We start from the raw sequence: 20,430 nt of genomic DNA, 5'->3' as shown, positions 1-20,430 counted from the left end.
ATTTATATAATTTTATGACAAATAATACAAAAAGCCTAAACAAGAGATGCAAGGACTCAAACTGTCCTATACAATCTGCTGCTGCTGCTAAGTGGCTTCAGTCGTGTCCGACTCTGTGCGACCCCATAGACGGCAACCCACCAGATTCCCCCGTCCCTGGGATTCTCCAGGCAAGAACACTGGAGTGGGTTGCCATTTCCTTCCCCAATCCATTAAAGTGAAAAGTGAAAAGTGAAAGTGAAGTCGCTCAGCTGTGTCCAACTCTTAGCAACCCCATGGACTGCAGCTTACCAGGCTCCTCCATCCATGGGATTTTCCAGGCAAGAGGACCGAAGTGGGCTGCCAATGCCTTCTCTGGTCCTGTACAATCTACACTTACAATATATCATGCTATGTGCATGTGTGTGCTCAGCCGCTTAGTCATATCTGACTCTTTGTGACTCCATGGACTGTAGCCTGCTAGGCTTCTCTGTCCATGGGATTCTCCAGGCAAGAATATTGGAGGGGTGGTCATTTCTTCCTCCTGGGGATCTTCCTGAATCATGGGTCAAACCTGTGTCTCTCATGTTTCTTTCATTGGCAGGAAGATTCCTTATCACCCTGCTACCTGGGAAGCCCCATATTATTCTATATAGCTAAATTCACCCAAATATTTATTAAACTCTTCTTCTAAGTTCCCCCATTTAACTAAAATTTCGGACTTCCCTGGTGGCTCAGACGGTAAAAGCATCTGCCTACAATCCAGGAGACCCGGGTTCAATCCCTGGGTTGGGAAGATCCCCTGGAGAAGGAAATGGCAGGCCACTCCAGTATTGTTGCCTGGAAAATCCCATGGACAGAGGAGCCTGGCAGGCTGCAGTCTATGGGGTCGCAAAGAGTCGGACATGACTGAGCGACTTCACTTTCACTTTCTAAGTTCCCCCATTTAACTAAAATTTTGGATAGCTCTTAGGGATTTTGTATTCTAGAAGTGCAACAAATATGCCCCAGGCTCTATTTGAACTTCTGGTAACTATTTATCATTGATCATGTGGTCAGAGGATGAGATGGTTAGATAGCATCACTGACTCAATGGACATGAATCTGAGCAAACTCTGGGAGATAAGGGCTTCCCTGGTGGCTCAGATAGCAAAGAATCTGCCTGTAATGCAGAGACTGGTTCACTATCTGGGTCGGGAAGATCCCCTAGAGAAGGGAATGCCTATTCACTCCAGTATTCTTGCCTGGAGAATTCCATGGACAGAGGACCCTGATGGGCTACAGTCCATGGGATCTCAAAGAGTCAGACACAACTGAGTGTCTAACACTAACTGCTGCTAAGTCACTTCAGTCGTGTCCAACTCTGTGCGACCCCATAGACGGCAGCCCACCAGGCTCCTCCGTCCCTGGGATTCTCCAGGCAAGAGTACTGGAGTGGGGTGCCATCGCCTTCTCCTAACACTAACAACAGGAGTTAATGAAAGACAGAGGAAACTGACGTGCTGCAGTCCATGGGATTGCAAAGAATCAGACATGACATAGTGACTGAACAACAGCATATAGTCAGACTACCTTCTCCCGACTACCTTCTCTGAGAGTGAAACTGTTTTGCATATTACTTTAAAGAAAATACAATTGGGAAATCTACTGCAACAGTGCATGAGGCATAGTAGATAATTAACAGACATTAAGTGCTAAATGTATATAAACACGGGGCTAAGTGCAGTTATATACAGTTTCTTATTTAACCCTGACATTGACATCCTGTGTTTCCATATCAGAAAATCTCAGTGTAAGCTTAAAAAAGTACCACACAATATTTCCTGTTCATCTGAGTGGACAATGAAGACTTGTTTCTTGGGGTCACTATTGTCATAATATAAAGTAAGCATGGATAAAAATGATAAACCATCATATTACCACAGAAGGAGTACACAATCCTGAGTAAGAGAAGTTCAGTAAAAACCTTTCTACTATCATGTCATAGATATGTCCCTGGGGGTATGGTGGGAGCATGTTCTATAATACTGTACAGTAAAAAGCACAGGACTTATCAGAAATGGAGAGTTGGGGCAAGATCACTAACCAAAAAAAAATTCCTAATTTTAAACACTAACACCACTATATTTTCATTGGCATTTGCATCTATCAATAATCAGTTCATACTTCCTCCAAGAAATAGGTCCTTGTGGGCAGTTTCATTGGTATAATCTTATCACCAAGTTTTCTTCATTGGTTAATTTTTTTAAAGAATGCTTTCGTAGCTTCTTTTTTTTTTTTTTTTTTTTTCCGTAGCTTCTTAATCAGCACTCACACTTGTTTTCCCCCCACTGAGCCAAATACATTGGAAATAATAACTATTGTTAAAGGTACTAAACAAGCCATAACTTTCTGGGATTTCTCCAGGACTGTCATCTTTTTTTTTTATTATTATTTCTATGGGTATTATTTTAATAAGCTTTCCCTTTAAGGTAAAAAGATACACAAAGAAATATATGAATAAAAAATGTTGAGATGGGTGAATTTTCACAAATGAGCACATCTGGGTAACCAAGCTCCACCAAGACCAAAAAAGAACTTTACTGCCACCCCCTACCCCCCAAAAATCCACTCTTCCCTGTGATAACAACTACCCTGACATCTAATATCATAGATTGGTTTTGTCAGTTCGAACTTATGTAAGTTGAATTGTACAGTTTACCTTTGAGTTTGACATGTTGTCTAGCAGTATGTTTGTGGTAGTATTACATCACCTACAATAATATGTTGTAAATTTCAGTAGTTTGTCCATTTTTCCTTCTCTGTAGTGTTCCATTGTATGAATATATAGTGAATCGTTCACCTTTTTTGTTACTAGATATTTGTATTATTTTTGCTTTTTTCAAATAATGCTGTTGGAACATTATTACTGATGTTTTCTGATATGCACATGTACCTCTTTCTGTTGGGTGTATTCATATGACCGAAATTGCCAGATTATAGGGAATGTGTATGATCAGTTTTAGGCCATAGTATCTGTTTTACCTACTGGTTGTACCATTTAAATTTTCATTAGCTTTTATGAGAGTTTCCTCTCTGTATATCCCCACTAATAATTGGCATTATCATCCTTATTCATTTCTAGTCATTTCATGACAAAATACAATACAGATAAAAAAATACACAAAACAGATTCGTGGCTTAATGAAACATTTAAGGTAAATATGCTTGTAATGACTAAACTGATTAAGAAATTTCAAGTTTCCCATCATTACTGCCACCTACTTCCTACCCCTCTAAATTAACCACTTTCCAATATTAAAGTAATGACCTCCTCCTTGCACACAATTATACTTTCACCCCTGAATATTTATCTCTTAACACTATACACTGTACATTTTTAATTTTTATGAGAAAAAGACTTTTCCCAATATTTTTCTGCCACTGATTTCTAATAGAATTTTATTTTGAGGACATATTTTGTATGACACCAACTCTTTTAGATTTATTAAGACTTGTCTTATATCCCAGTGGTGATTTATATTTGTAAAATTTTCCAGCTGTGCACAAATTAGTATTTTATTTAACCAATATATTCTGTTCAGAAATAATGTCTTGATTTATTTCAGTCCTGACATTCTTTCCTTCCTTACCTGTCAATAGAAGATCATTGATGTGGAATCATGTTAGACTATTCTTCTACATTTCCCACTTCACTTAGCTTAGGGATAGTTCACTTCAAACATACATACAGCTACTTTTGCAATTGATTAAAACTAGTGCAATCAATATTTTCTTACATGTAGAGGATGAATATCAGGTAAGATGGGCTCATTCCTTGTCTGCTGCTCATCACCAAAGTATCCTTTATTCTCCACTCCTAGGGTTTCTTGAGGTGGGCTGTCAAGAAGGAATTGAATATTGATACCAGCTATAGTATGGGATAAGCCTGTGGTTAATAGTAAATCATCTAGGAGATTTTTAAAAGACTGATTGATATTCATGTGCCACTCTATAACAATTACATCTGAAGGAGGAATCAAATTTAGCGTTAAAAAAAAAAAAAACAAACTTGTAATTCTGATGTGCAGACAAGTTGGGAACCATGGGGCTAACATCTGAATGAGAATGAAGTGTGTAAAAGCTCAACTTGTTACACTTTTACTTGGTCTTCAGTAAGAGGTTTATACCTTCTTCCCATCAAATATTCTTTGTGGCCACAAAGTTTATACTGTCTTGGTAATGGTCCCCTTCAACACATAAGAATACAGACCTACCTTTGAACTTGCTTCAACCTAATACACTTTTTGAAACGAATTAGTAATATGACAACCACAACACCAAAAATAACCAGGACAAGCACGACCACCAGGATGGAGAGATCTGTAACATTAAAACACTGAGCTTCAGCCAAGACATCAATCTCGAAACAGTGGAATCTTAACATTTAACTGAGAAGTTACAGTTATGTTTCTGTCTTCCTTGAAGGACTTTAATTCTACCCTCCTCTGTTTGTTTGTTTGTTTTAATAAAGTCAAAGACCAGGACATTGTACAAATTATTATATGTATTAGGAATGGACTCTCCACCCAAGATTCCATTATGTTTAAGAGAATCCCAGTCAGTGGGAAAATTTGGATTATCAGTGTTTAACTAACTAGAAAAGGTCTTACTAGGTTAAGAGTTCTTGAAGGAACTAATCCACATTTAACTGGAAGAAGATACATTCATTCAGAGTAATTGTAGTAAATTCAAACTTGGGTATTTAAACATTAACAATAAGAAAAGTATCATACAAATCCATACAGAAATACAACACATGTGTAGCAGACCTGGCATATAAGCAGAAAGTATTCTCACTGGTGAGGTTTCTGATATATGCAAGATATTATGTACATATACTTTGTTGTTTTATTGTTCAGTTGCTATGTCGTGTCCGACCCTTTGTGACCCCATGGACTGTAGCCTGCCAGGCTCCTCTGTGCATGGGATTTCCCAGGCAAAAATACTGGAGTGAGTTGCCATTTCCTACCCCAGGGGATCTTCCCAACCCAGGGATCAAACCCATGTCTCCTACATTGGCAGGCAAAATCTTTACCATTGAGCCACCAGGCAAGCCCCTATATATTTTTTAATGATTATTATTTATTTATTTTTTGGTCACAGTTCACAAAATGCAGAACTTCCCTGACCAAAGATTGAACCTATGCCCCTTTCAGTGGAAGCACAGAGTCTTAGCCACAGGACCACCAGGACATTCTAAGATAGTATATTATTTCGGGATGCTCACTGGTAATATTTAAGGTTTCCTCCCATTCCGTAGAGGCCTGAATTCCCTCGCACTGACACTCAAGTTCACCGTCATCCACCTGCAAGAGCCATCAATCAAATAATTCATCACATGACTGACATAAAACTTGTGTTTTCCACCTCATTCAGCTTGGTGTTCACACACACCCAAAATACACACACTCACACACTCATGAACATTTTATTGACTAATTTACTAATCCAAAATCAAGGTTGGGAAAAATAAGGCAATAAAATACAAGAGGCAGCTATCTTTGAAGATGGCCTTGGAGCAAGAGAAGGATTCTGACAAATTTGAAACTCAATGAACCAGATGGTTTGGCTTATCTTTCTAGAAGCCATCAATCTTATTGAATGAATAGCTCTTGCTAAATTTGGGCATATCATAGACAAAGAGAAGACTTCAACTAGATTTAGTGAGATGACATTAATGTGAGGGAAAAAAAGCAGTGACATAAATGTTTACTTCATCCAAAAGCATCGTGTAATGGTTAAGGACATACACTGTTTCTATACTGAAAGCTCAGATTTTCCTTTCGTAGAATATCAGTGTGATTGCTTCACAATCTCTAAAAGAGGGCATAGGAATATTACTTATCTTTCAATTATGAAACTTTTAAAATTTAATATATACATAAAACTCTTGAAAGAGTACAACTCTATATAGTGTTACTGATTAATTTGATTTAGGAAAGATATTACCCACAAAAGTAAACTGCTAGATACTGCTAGTATTCAACAGCATCAAAAGAGTCAAAAAATTGTTGTTGCTTTTTTTGTTTGTTGTTTGTTTTTCTCAAAAGCTTTGGGCTAATGTTAATACTGGTATAATTTAACTGTAAAAGAAATTATGATAGATGCAACTTTTTAAAAAGATTTTTTTGGAAGTAGATCATTTTTAAAGTCTTTATTGAATTTGTTACAATATTGCTTCTGTTTTATGCTTTGGGTTTTGGGCCAAGAGGCATGTGGGATCTCAGTTCCCCGATGAGGGATTGAACCTGAATCTCTTGTATTGGAAGGTGAAGTCTTAAAGTCTTAACCATGGTCTGCCAAGGAAGTCCCAATAGACCCAATTTTAAACTTTTGGTTTAAACATCATACATACATAAATAAATTACTGGGTTTCTAGATTACCAGTCCAGTGATAAGACATATACTTGGGATATTGGCATTATCTATGTATAACACTTGGTTATAATAAGACATATGCTTGCAATATTGGCATTATCTATGTATAACACTTGGTTATGATAAGACATATACTTGCGATATTGGCATTATCTATGCATAACACTTGGTTTGGCTATTTGGTTCAGTATATTATTACTGCATGAAAAAATATGGATCCCAAATGCATATTTGATTTAAAAATCACCATGCATACATATATACATACATACACACACACTCATGGGTGCACCTGTACTTATACACAGGCTCGAGAATGAAGTCTTGTGCAAACAAGTGACTGGTAAGACATTAATTTAAAAAGGGGTCAAACCTTACAGAATTTTCATTGCACTGAGCAGAGCAATCAGTTGAATTGTAGGCCTTTTCAATAGTCACACATTCACCATTGCTGCACACCTAGAAATGAAGTCACCAAGATCAATTAGAATTACTCACGGAGAATTTGCATTATTTGTCCTAATGAAAAACCACATGTAGAGTCTTCTGTGGAAAAGGAAATCTTCTATAAATGTTAAGTGAGTATTTGAAAAAAATGCACTGTACAATCAAATATTGTTATATACAAATACATTAATCATTATAATGTCTATGTCCTCATGACTTCTTCAAATGTTAACCTATCAATGATTCTACCATTGTAATTGCAGCAATTTCTTCTATTATTTCTACCACATTTTCTTCTAATTTGATAAGGATCCATGTTTGTTATATCACAGTTGCTAGCTGGGCATTTTGTCAATATCCATTAATCTTATTATTATGATTTATACTTATTAATTTTGTTTTAAATTATGCTTTTGGGGGGGTAAGTTTTAATGACCAAATTACTGTTCTGTTGCTCTTGGTTATTACCTGGCTTATTTTAGCTCATTTATTTGCAGAGTCAGACACGACTAAGGGACTAAACAAACAGTTTCTTTATCTAGAATTCCTATTAAATCTGTATCAGATTTCTTAAAACTACATATCTTACTTTAATTCACTTTCTTTTCTTTTTAGAAATTTCATCTTAGTTTTATTTTTTAAGAAAAGTAGCTTTCAATTTACTGATTTTTTTATAGTTTTGATTCCATGGCTTACTGCATAAATTGCATAAAAGCAATCATGATTCATTTTGTACTCTGAAGGCAGTGCTTCTGGATTTCAAATTGTATCATTTTTATAAATTTAGTACCCTTTTTAAAAATTTTAAAATAATAGCATCTTTTATTTTTTTAATTAATTTTTAGTGGCGCATAGTTGCTTTATATTATGTTTATTATATGTTATATATGTTATGCTTCTTCTATGTTGCTATATAATGTTATATATCCATTAAAATATAAATTTAATTTATTTCTAAAGGATTTTCCTCTTTCTAAAAATGTATCAGTTTCACAGGAACTATCATCTTTGATTTCTCAGACTGTCTCCTTTGTTCACCATCCTGGTTTCTTTCATGTCTGTTTTTCAGTCTTCTTTCCTTATGTTTACTGAATGGGTTTTCTATATACATGATTAAACACTGAAAAACTTTGTTTTAAAACCCATGCTGACCTCTTTTCAAGGATTTCAGGCTCAACCAAAGGAAAATACTGAGATGTTTCTTATTTTTATTTTGCAATTTTAAATGTTTACTAAAGAGATAGCTACAGAGACCAATTTTGAGCAATTCTGTATGAGAGAACGAACCAACGAATTTCCTCTTTTCTCTACTCTTAATCTCTCTGCAGTCTACTATCTTTCTATCTTACCTTCGCTTCTCTTTTTGTCTTTTTTTTCTTATCTATGTTGTAAATTCTGTAGTATAACTAAGGAAAAGGGCACCTAGTAGTAATGGCATATGTTTGCCCTCTTTTGCTATGCCAAATTAAATTGACCAAGAAAGAATAACTGCTAAGAGAAACTAGAATGCTTTTAAGGCATTTGAAGTTCCTCATGTCTAAAAAAAATAGTAACTCATGTCTAAAAAATAGTGTAAATATGAAAATGACAAATTCTATAAGTAGTGTCTTTGTGATATCTCTATAGACTAGCATTTGCTATGCACAGGAACTAGTTCAAGAACCAACAGCATTATGAGTGGTGCACTTCTGCACTAAGCTTTCTCTTGAAGGAATCAGGTACTCAGTGCGGTGGCGGTACCTAGTCACAGTGTGTTTGCACCATCACCAAATGTTCTTTAACAACAGCTCCCCTTTCAACCTCTTTGTTGAATCCCAGTCACTCTATGAAGGGGACCTCATACTTTTGCTTGATACCTCTGGCTGAATTTCCTTACCTGAAGTGAACAGAAAACTATTTGATATTTTCTTTAAACTGATGCCTCATACACTCTGTTATTGAAAGCTCTTGACCTTTCTTGATACACAAACAAATTTTCATAACTATTGACTCCTCACCATTTTTATATTTATTTAGTCATTTTCATGAGGTGTGTAGCTCAGTTGTCCGACTCTGTGACCCATGGACTGTAGCCTGCCAGGCTCCTCTGTCCCTCTATACTTAAAATTATGCACTTGAAATATAGGTCTCTATGAAATTAACTTCTGATTCCTTTTTTATATGCTGAATTTTTGCTTTCCAATTAATTTTTCTATCTCATTATATGAATGCTACTGTAATGTTTGTGGGTGGTGGTTTAGAGAGGAGAGCCATGTCATAGATACTTTTCACTTTCAAAGTTGCTGATTTTAATACAGTATTATATTTTTCAAATACTCTTGTGCTTATAAACCTTGATACGCTGGTTATTGTTTTTAGTATACATTCTCAAGTTTTCATCTCAGAGTGATAAAACCTTTCCAAATCTAGCTTCATTCTACCTGTTCAACTTAGTTTTCTACCATTTCACCTAGAACCCCAATCACACTCAAACTGTCAGTTACCTGGATATGCCATATATTATACTTTGTACCCTGTATATTATGTAGGTATGCCTTTAAAAAAAAAAAAAAAAGCATTTTCTCAAACCATGAATAAGACGAAAAGACAACCCTCAGAATAGGAGAAAATATTTGTAAATGAAGCAGTGGACAAGGGATTAATCTTCAAAATATAGCAACAGCTCATGCTACTCAAATATCAAAAAACAAGCACCCAATTAAAAAAAAAGAGCAGAGGACCTAAACAGACATTTTCCAAAGAGGACATACAGATGACCAAAATACACATGAAAATTTGCTCAGTCATGTCTGACTCTGTGAGACCCCATAGACGGCACCCACCAGGCTCCCCCGTCCCTGGGATTCTCCAGGCAAGAACACTGGAGTGGGTTGCCATTTCCTTCTCCAATGTATGAAAGTGAAAAGTGAAAGTGAAGTTGCTCAGTCGTGTCCGACTCTTTACAACCTGGGCCACCAGGCTCCTCCATCCATGGGATTCTCCAGGCAAGAGTACTGGAGTGGGGTGCCATCGCCTTCTCCCACTAATTATTAGAGAAATGCAAATCAAAATTACAATGATATATCACCTCACACCAGTCAGAATGACCATTATCAAAATACATACAAACAATAAATGCTGGAGAGGGTGTGGAGAAAAGGGAACCTTCTTGCACTATTGGTGGGAATGTAAATTGATACAGTCACTATAGAGAACTGCAGATTCTGTAGATTCCATAAAAACTGCAGAACTGTAGATTCCATAAAAAACTAAAAATAGAGCTACCATATGGTCCAGCAATCCTACTACTGGGTATATACACAGAGAAAACCATAATTCAAAAAGACACATGCACTCCAATATTTATTGCAGCACTGTTTACAATAGCCAGGACATGGAAGCAACCTGAATGTTCATCGACAGAAGAATGGATAAAGAAGATGTGATACATATATACAATGGAATATTATTCAGAATAATATTTAAAAAGAACAAAATTGGATCATTTGTAGAGATGTGGATAGACCTGGGGTCTGCCATACAGAGTGAAGTAAGTCAGAAAAAGGAAAACAAATATATATTAATGCATATATGTAGAATTGAGAAAAATGATCTTATTTGCAAAGCAGAAGCAGACACAGATGTAGAGATCAAACATGTGGACACCAAGGGGGAAAGGAAGGAGTGGAAGGAGTTGGGAGATTGGGATTGACATGTACACAATATTGATACAATATATAAAATAGATAACTGATGAGAGCCCACTGTATAGCACAGGGAACTCTACTCAGTGCTCTGTGGTGATATAACTGGAAGGAAATCCAAAATAGAGGGGATATATGTAAACGTAGAGCTGATTCATTTTACTGTACAGTAGAAGCTAATACAACATTATAAAGCAACTATACACCAATAAAAGTTAGTTAAAACATAGAAACATGTCTTTCTCTTCTTCTGTATGTTGAAAAACGTTCATAAAGTCAAAAATGAAATGTCTCTCATTTAATGGCATCCGGAGATGCCATTCCATGTCTCTAAGAAACGTCAGTCACTTCCTTTGGACTCATACATATTGATCACATCACAATGAAAGCAACTGAGTTGAATTGTAATGATACACTTGATTTAATCTAAGAAATTCTCAAGTACACACATCTTTACATCATCTGTGTCCTGCACAGATACTGACATCGTAGTGCAGGCCCAGTAAATACATCTGAATGAATAAAATAAATGAGGACTGTATGGCTACTTCATAGTCAATTAAATTCAAAGCATGATAATTTCATTAAGCATCTACTGTAAGATACTAAGCACATTTGTAACATTTACATAATTGGTATGAAAATATTAAAATTAATATTTACTAATAGTGTTATTGCTATTCTGCTCATTTAAAAAATGTTGCAGATTTTTTTCTGTGTTCCCATAGATAGGCCCTCTGGGGCCAATTACAGGATCCAATGAAGTTTTAAGTGACTGAACAAGAAGTTTTAATAAAACAAAGGGCATTCATCTTACCATTCCATCGCCACATTTTGTGCCAGGTGCAACCAGGCCAAAATCCTTAGAATCATGGTATAAATAGAAGGTTTTGCATTCACTGGTATTCTGTTTCAGATGCTTCTTAAGGTGGTAGATCTTCTCTTCTCCAAGGACAGAAGAGTGATGCCCACCTGTGCAAAATATCTTTCCACATTTGATATCTCTGAAGGGAAGCAAGAATATTCTCACACTTGGGACAAGAAATAGAACTTTAGAAACTAGGCTGGCAGTGGAGTGGCCTGCTTATTTTTTTCTAAACCTAGGCTTGTCAGAGCCTAGGAGAGGTCAGGTAAGCCTCTGGACAAAGTCCTGACCCTGAAAACTGAGATGAGCAGACGAAGATACTAAATGACTATATTTCTTTATGATACTTAGGTAATTCTCATAAAGCAATATTAGCTCAAGCTTACAGGAGAATATTATTAGTAATTTGGATAAGCATAACTTGAATCAGTAGCATATTGGGCACCTATCGACCTGGGGAGTTCATCTTTCAGTGCCCTATCTTTTTGTCTTTTCATACTGTTCATGGTTTCTCAAGGCAAGAGTACTGAAGTGGTTTGCCAGTCCCTTTTCCAGTGGACTACATTTTGTCAGAACGTCCACCATGACTCATCTGTCTTGGGTGGCCCTACACGGCATGGCTCATAGTTTCATTGAGTTAGACAAGGCTGTGATCAGTTAGACAAGGTCCATGTGATCAGATTGGTTAGTTTTCTGTGATTGTGGTTTTCAGTCTGTCTGCCTTCTGATGGAGAAGGATAAGAGGCTTATGGAAGCTTCCTGATGGGAAAAGGGGAAACCGGGTCTTGTTCTGATGGGTGGAGCCATGATCAGTAAATCTTTAATCCAATTTTCTGTTGACCAGTGGGGCTGTGTTGCCTCCCTGTTATTTACCTGGGGCCAAACTATGGTGGAGGTAATGAAGATAATGGCGACCTCCTTCAAAAGATCCCATGCATATACAGCTACACTCAGTGCCCACAACCCCGCAGCAGGCCACCATCAACCCACACCTTCACTGGAGACTCCTGGACACTCTCAGGCAACTCTGGGTCAGTGTCTTGTGGGGTCACTGTTCCTTTCTCCAACAGGAAATGGCGAGAGTGAACGGTGACGTTTTAGGAATCTGCGAGCTAAAATGGACTGGAATGGGTGAATTTAACTCAGATGACCATTATATCTATTACTGTGGGCAAGAATCCCTTAGAAGAAATGGAATAGCTATCATAGTCAACAAAAGAGTCTGAAATGCAGTACTTGGATGCAATCTCAAAAATGACAGAATGATCTCTGTTCATTTCCAAGATGAACCATTCAATATCACAGTAATCCAAGTCTATTCCCTGACCAAGAATGCTGAAGTTGAAGGTTCTATAAAGACCTACAAGACCTTCTAGAACTAACACCCAAAAAAGATGTCCTTTTCATTACAGGGGACTGGAATGCAAAAGTAGGAAGTCAAGAAATACCTGGAGTAACAGGCAAATTTGGCCTTGGAATATGGAATGAAGCAGGGCAAAGGCTAACAGAGTTTTGCCAAGAGAACGCACTGGTCATAGCAAATACCCTCTTCCAACAACACAAGAGAAGACTCTACACATGGACATCACCAGATGGTCAACACCAAAATCAAATTGATTATATTCTTTGCAGCTAAAAATTGAGAAGCTCTATACAGTCAGCAAAAACAAGACTGGAAACTGACTGTGGCTCAGATCATGAACTCCTTATTGCCAAATTCAGACTTGAATTGAAGAAAGTAGGGAAAACCACTAGACAATTCAAGTATGACTTAAATCAAATCCCTTATGATTATACAGTAGAAGTGACAAATAGATTCATGGAATTAGATCTGATAGACAGAGTGCCTAAGGAACTAAGGACAGAGGTTCATGACATTGTATAGGAGACAGGGTTCAAGACCATCCCCAAGAAAAAGAAATGCAAAAAAGCAAAATGGCTGTCTGAGGAGCCCTGACAAATAGCTGTGAAAAGAAAAGAAGTGAAAAGCAAAGGATAAAAAGAAAGATATAAGCATCTGAATGCAGAGTTGCAAAGAATAGCAAGGACAGATAAGAAAACCTTCCTCAGTGATCAGTGCAAAGAAATACAGGAAAACAATAGAATGGAAAAGGCTAGAGATCTCTTCAAGAAAATTAGAGATACAAAGGAACATTTCATGCAAAGATGGGCACAATAAAGGACAGAAATGGCATGGATCTAACAGAAGCAGAAGAGGTGGCAAGAATATAAAGAAGAGGTGGCAAGAATACACAGAAGAACTATACAGAAAAGATCTTCATGATCCAGATAATCACAATGGTATGATCACTCACTTAGAGTCAGACATTCTGGAATGAGAAGTAAGTGGGCCTTAGGAAGCATCACTAGGAACAAAGCTAGTGAAGGTGATGGGTTTCCAGTTGAGCTATCTCAAATCTAAAAGATGATGCTGTGAAAGTGCTGCACTCAATGTGCCAGCAAATTTGGAAAACTCAGCAGTGGCCACAGGACTGGAAAAGGTCAGTTTTCATTCCAATCCCAAAGAAAGGCAATGCCAAAGAATGTCCAAACTACTGCAAAATTGCACTCATTCACACACTAGTAAAGTAATGCTCAAAATTCTCTAAGCCAGGCTTCAACAGTATGTGAACTGTGAAATTCCAGATGTTCAAGCTGGTTTTAGAAAAGGCAGAGGAACCAGAGATCAAATTGCCAACATCCATTGGATCATCAAAAAAGCAAGAGAGTTCCAGAAAAAAAGTCTACTTCTTTACTGACTATGCCAAAGCCTTTGGCTGTGTGGATCACAACAAACTGTGGACAATTCATCAAGAGATGGGAATACCAGATTATCTGACCTGCCTCCTGAGAAATATGTGTGCAGGTCAGGAAGCAATAGTTAGAGCTCCACGTGGAACAACTGACTGGTTCCAAATCAGGAAAGGAGTATGTCAAGGCTGTATATTGTCACCCTGCTTATTTAACTTATATGCAGAGTACATCATGAGAAATGCTGGGCTGGATGAAACACAAACTGGAATCAGGATTGCCGGGAGAAATATCAATAACCTCAGATATGCACATGACACCACCCTTATGGCAGAAAGCCAAGAAAAACTAAAGAGCCTCTTGATGAAAGTGAAAGAGGAGAGTGAAAAAGTTGGCTTAAAGCTCAACATTCAGAAAATGAAGATCATGGTATCTGGTCCCATCATTTCAAGGCAAATAGATGGGGAAACAGTGGAAACAGTGTCAGACTTTATTTTTAGGGGCTCCAAAATCACTGCAGATGGTGACTGCAGCCATGAAATTAAAAGATGCTTACTCCTTGGAAGGATAGTTATGACCAACCTAGACAACATGTTCAAAAGCAGAGACATTAGTTTGCCAACAAAGGTCTGTCTAGTCAAGGCTATGGTTTTTCCAGTAGTCATGTGTGAATGTGAGATTTGGACTATAAAGAGAGCTGAGTGCCGAAGAATTGATGCTTTGGAACTGTGGTGTTGGAGAAGACTCTTGAGAGTCCCTTGGACAGGTAGGAGATCCATCTAGTCCATCCTAAAGGAAATCAATCCTGACTATCCATTGGAAGGACTGATGCTGAAGCTGAAACTCCAATACTTTTGGCCACCTAATACAAAGAACTGACTCATTTGAAAAGACCCTGATGCTGGGAAAGATTAATGGCAGGAGGAGAAGGGAACGACAGAGGATGAGATGTTTTGATGGCATCACCGACTCAATGGACATGAGTTTGAGTAAACTCTGGGAGATGGTGATACACAGGGAAGCCTGGCATGCTGCAGCCCATGGGGTCAGAAAAATTGGGAGATGACTGAGCGACTGAACTGAACTGACTGAACTTGAGTCAGGACAGTAAATTTTTTTCTTTCTTGCATAGAGCACATCAGTTGATTCTCATTTTAAAAAATCTATAAGATTGCTATTATCATAACCCCCTTTTCACAGATGATGTAACAGTTGGAAATAAAGTAAATTAAGAGACTGCCCATTTTTAGAAGTGTATTTAGAAGCAAAGTTGAACTTGACTCTAAGTTTTTATCATTGCATTCAGTACAGATCCTGTTCGGGAGAATACAGAAACCATGTCATACATCAGAAACAAACCCAGAAGATGGGTTTAGCACGTGTGTTTTAGAAATTAGATCTAATATTCAATTTTCCCATTCTGTCTTCAATGTCAGTGTCTATCATTCTTTCTTCTTATGACTTTCCTTCTTTCTTTTTCTTTTCCCCTTTTCTACTTATTTCCCCCTCCTTCTCTTTCCTTCTATCTCTTTCTCTCTTTTTTGTGGTTTCTTCCCCTCCTTTTCTTTCTAAGAATCTTAAATCTTTCCCATCTGTCTTCCTTGCATTCCATGATTTTCGGTTACAAAATACAGAACATAAAAACCAGTTAATTCCATCAGGGAAGTGTGCTCTCTCCCTTCTCTCTCCCCTTTCTTTTTAAAAAGCAAAAATTTTAGTTGCTCAGTCATGTCCAACTCTTTGCCACCCCATGGACTGTAGCCCACGGGTCTCCTCTGTCTGTGGAATTCTCCAGGAAATAATTCTGGAGTAGGTCACAATCCCTACTTCACAGGATCTTTCTGACACAGGGATCAAACCCAGATCGCCTGCATTGCTTGCAGATTCTTTACCACTTGAGCCACCAGGGAAGCCCTCTCTTCCTAATTCCCTGAGTGAAAAAGAGAGACTGTCGGCTATTAGAATAAAAGCTGTTCTGATTTTGCAAAATGCTTTGAGAGGGCACATGCTTTTCTTCACAATGTACTTACTTTTCTTCACAAGGAATTAAAATGCGTCCCTTGTTTTTGCAGTATCCAAATTTATTTCCAATTGTATTCATCTTGTAGCAAATATCAGAACTGGCTTTCGCTTCTGGGATCCAAAGCAGTATGATAAAAGTAAAACAATGACAACATGAATGTGACAAATCATAAATGCCTTACTTTTCTCATATCATCGAAATTTCATTATCACTTACACAGTAGTGAAACAGAATGGGATAAATAAATAATTTTAAAGCTATCTTATTGCCTCAGGAGGATATTTTAGGAAGGAATGTGGATATAAAAAAGAAACAAACATACCTTAACCCACATACTTAGATAGTTAATTAATGTGTGTGTGTGTGTGCCTTCTCAGTTGCTCAATTGTGTCTGACACTTTGCGACTCCATGGACCATAGCCCACCAGGCTCCTCTGTCCATGATTCTCCAGGCAAGAATACTGGAGTGGGTTGCCATTTCCTCCTCCAGGGGATCTTCCCAACCCAGGGATTGAACCTGTGTCTCTTACATCTCCTGCATTGACAGGTGGCTTCTTTACCACCGAGCCACCTGGGAAGCCAGTCAATTAATATTAGAGGTCAAATCAATGAATATTAAAGGTTTTATTTAGAAAGGTGCCAGGTCACATCTGCCATAAATGACATTATATCCAATCTTGCCCCCAAATTCCTAAAGGACAGTAACAGAGAAATAGCAGCTATTATCTTTATCCATCATTCACTATCAGTGTCTCTTACCATGATCAAACAATTCAGAGCACTGATCATCCTGGGTGGGACAGTTCCCCATGAAGCAGTAGCCTTTTGCGTTCTTGCAAGGAAATCCATTTACTTGGAATTGGTCCTTAGGACACCCCGAAGAGTGGCCAGTGCACCTCTCAGGAAAATCACATTCAGTTCTTGCTGGCCTGCATATAGACCCTGCTTTTTTCACCTGTGGAAGAAAAATGAAGAGATTGATTTTTGGGCATCCTTAGGCAGGCAAGGAAGGGTTTGTTGGTAGGAAGAAGTAAGTAGGTTGACCCATTTAATTTAACTAAAAGAAATTTTAAGGATGGGTCATGAGATCATGATTTCCTTCTCCTTTCCACTGATAATTACTATCTTTATTGGCTTGTATATAATTTTAGGAACAACAAGCTGGTGGTATTGAAATTTGGTATTAGAACAGCCTTGGGGCAGAGTTAGAATGGTTATAAAATGGGGAAATGAGCTTGTGTTCTTCTCATCTTGCCTTCTTCATTCCTTCATCCCTCTCCCCCAGCTCACCATACACAGAAACCCGGAAACCCCTGACTCTAATGAGAAATCTCCACCATTTCCAAGAAATCAGATCTTTTCGGAATAAATTAATATATATATTAGTTTCTTATATATATATAAGCCATATATATATGCTGGCTTTCATTTAGGGAGGGCATGACATGGGAATATTCTCCATTTAGTCATTCAATACATATTTGATTGTGCTGGGGTTTTGGAGAGATTTGAAGATGAATTAAACACACTTCCTTTCCTTTTTTAGTTCATGATCCAGTGGCATTAAGGAAGAGTCAGTGAATGCTTGGACAGAAGCATTTGGGTTTCTGGTCATCTTTCCTAGGGCTCTGTCTCTAGGTGCTAGTTACTGTCGCTTTCCAATTCCAGTATAACTGTTTCCCTGTTAGTTCACTGCAGTTGGGGTGCCATTTGCCCCCTCAGCTAAGGTGAAATCGGCTAGTAGTCATTGAAAAAAGACCAAAAATAATGTTGGTTGTATGACTCCACTTCTAAAATTCTAAGCACTGCTTACCCACTTCTCCACTTCCCAAACCACAGCACAGATCAGGGTTTAAAAGTCAGAGCATTTCAGAAGAGGCTCTATTGAGTACCAGCATATCTGGCTGCAATCTGGGATTGGTAATGTAAGGTCACTCAGTGATCAGACAACTCTTTGGTTCTATGTATACTTAATAAACTGAAAATAGAGAAACCCAGTCCTAGCAAAGTCTCTTACCTGGCAAGATTCACAGCATTCTCCTTCAGCACAAGTGAACCCTGGCTTCAACATACATTTGTGTGCATCACAGCAAGGATTAGTGCAGTCCTGGCAATTATCAGAAATGAAAGATCAGAAGTGCTTTGTACTTTGGCCCCTGTTTAAAGAGTTCATTTACTGTGTTTCTGTGGAACTTAGCTTTAGTTGTTTTTCAGAGTTCAATTTAAATGCATGGTCCTTGACTATGATATGTGTATAAAGGGTACTGCTTACAACTAGTGTTTGGGACTTTTACTTTGTTTCCTTCCCTTGGAGCTGTTCAGTACTCCACAGCTAGTGAATTCTCACAAGCCCAAAGTTTGTGACCTTTTTGGCACCAGGGGCCAGTTTTATAGAAGACGCTTTTTCTATAGACTGACAGTTTGAGGGATGGTTTCAGGATGATTTAAGTGCATTATATTTATTATACCTCCCATGATACAATGGGAGGTGGAGCTCAGGTGGTAATGTGAACAATGGGAGCAGCTGTAAATAGAAATGAAGCTTTGCTCACTCTTGCACTGTTCACCTGCTGATGTGCAGACCAGTTCCTAACAGGCTACAGATTGGTCCATGGCCTGAATTAGGAACCCCGAAGTAAGGTATTTCAAGTGGTAGAATGAAGCTGTAGCAGTATTCCAAATAATACACATGGGCAAAAGCATCAGTTTCCGAAGTTAAGATTTTCTTCACATTTAATCCTAGACATTTGAAAACTAGAAGCTGTTACCTCTGGACCTGTCACAGTCTCCACTCTGATCATGGAGTCTCTTTGCGGCCATCTTACTACACTTCTTTTGAATTGTGCAATGTCTACAGAATAGCTACTAAAAATGTGGTCCTTGGACTTCCAGCATCATCACAATGTTACAGGTTGGTAGGAATAGGATCTCAGTTCTACTCCAGACATACTGAATCAGAGTCCACATTCTAACAACATGCCGGGGTGACTGATGAGCACTTGATAATGTGAGAAGTCGTTATCTAGGACACATATCTATATGATGAGCTCTTGAAAGAAAGAGCTTCTATGTAGGAGAAAAGCAGATTAAGAATTAATTTAAAATATGCCTGCAAGGCTTACTCTAAATGTTCCAGAGACTGCTATAAATCTGTGTACATTTGGAAGGTTTCTGCTCAATTAAACTTTCTAATAATGTGAACTGGTCAACAGGGATATAGACTAGTGTCATAAGGCCTTGAATCAAACTCAACTGACTGTGAGGGATTTTGAAGAACAAATCCTACTGTGCAAGAGAGATTGGACTTAAGGAGACCTATGGGCCCTTCGCACTAGAAGAGCCAATTAGCATATAAACCAGGCTAATGAGACGCTTTGGACCTGAGGCAACATCACTACACACAATTCAGGACTTGGGAAGAAGCTTTGCAAAGAGGCTACCCAACAGCATGTTTCCAATTCTTTTTTTTTTTTTTTTAACATACTTGTTGAAGCTTTACAAGGATTACCATGGTTGATTAATGGCTACATCCCTGCCTAGGTTCTAGCTGAGTTGACACTTTGTAAATTGAAAAACAGCATCATTTGCAAATACCTGAAGAAGACCACAATCACACTCCTCTCCATCATCCAACCTGTTGTTTCCACAATATGGGTAATCAGAAAACTTGTCAGAAAATGGAACATTGAACATGCATGTTAGGCTGTAATCCTTGAGAAATTGCTGGTACTGGGTTTTGCTGCATTTACTGAATTTCAGTGCAGGAATGCTAGAAATAGGACAAGTTAAAAACAAAGATTAATCATATCAATGCATAGTGGTAGAACAGCTGTGAAAATCCTATGAAGAAATGAGAACAAAAAACAAAGAGAGGACTGCTCTGGTGGTCCAGTAGTTGGGAGTCTGCCTGCCAATGCAGGGGACGTGGGTTTGATCCCTGATCCAGGAATATTCCACATACCTCAGGGCAACAAAGTCAATGCGCCACAACTACTGAACCCATGCTCTAGAGCCTTTTCACCATAAGAAGAGAAGCCACTTCAGTGAGAAGCCCATGCACCACACCTAGAGAGTAGTCCCTGCTCCTCTCAGCTAGAGAAAAGCCCACACGCAGCAACAAAGACCCAGAGCAGCCAAAACAAAACAAATAGAAATGATGGACTCAAAGTCCATTTACCTTTCTTATTCTTGCCTTACTGTTACAGCAGAGCAGTAACTGGGCTCTTTATTATATGAAATGTCTTTTTGAAATACAGCCAACA

At 38.0% G+C, this 20,430-nt stretch overlaps 1 protein-coding gene across 1 annotated transcript in view; it reads right to left on the bottom strand.

Moving 5' to 3' along the window:
* The window catches only part of ADAM7 (ADAM metallopeptidase domain 7), a 55,732-nt gene that overhangs the window by 8,021 nt on the left and 27,281 nt on the right, over positions 1–20,430 (bottom strand). The window contains exons 12-20 of the mRNA XM_055579739.1: positions 19,763–19,937; positions 18,186–18,275; positions 16,928–17,123; positions 16,176–16,278; positions 11,347–11,533; positions 6,778–6,858; positions 5,249–5,327; positions 4,236–4,341; positions 3,759–3,858 (exon numbers count right to left, since the gene is read on the bottom strand). Of these exons, the coding sequence (XP_055435714.1) occupies positions 3,759–3,858; positions 4,236–4,341; positions 5,249–5,327; positions 6,778–6,858; positions 11,347–11,533; positions 16,176–16,278; positions 16,928–17,123; positions 18,186–18,275; positions 19,763–19,937 (1,117 nt within the window). The remainder of the gene's footprint in view (positions 1–3,758; positions 3,859–4,235; positions 4,342–5,248; positions 5,328–6,777; positions 6,859–11,346; positions 11,534–16,175; positions 16,279–16,927; positions 17,124–18,185; positions 18,276–19,762; positions 19,938–20,430) is intronic.

Source organism: Bubalus kerabau, chromosome 4 (assembly GCF_029407905.1).
Source record: "Bubalus kerabau isolate K-KA32 ecotype Philippines breed swamp buffalo chromosome 4, PCC_UOA_SB_1v2, whole genome shotgun sequence".
Taxonomy (NCBI): Eukaryota; Metazoa; Chordata; class Mammalia; order Artiodactyla; family Bovidae; genus Bubalus; species Bubalus kerabau.
The sequence above is the reverse complement of the archived record's forward strand: the minus strand, read 5'-3'. Positions and strand labels throughout refer to the sequence as shown.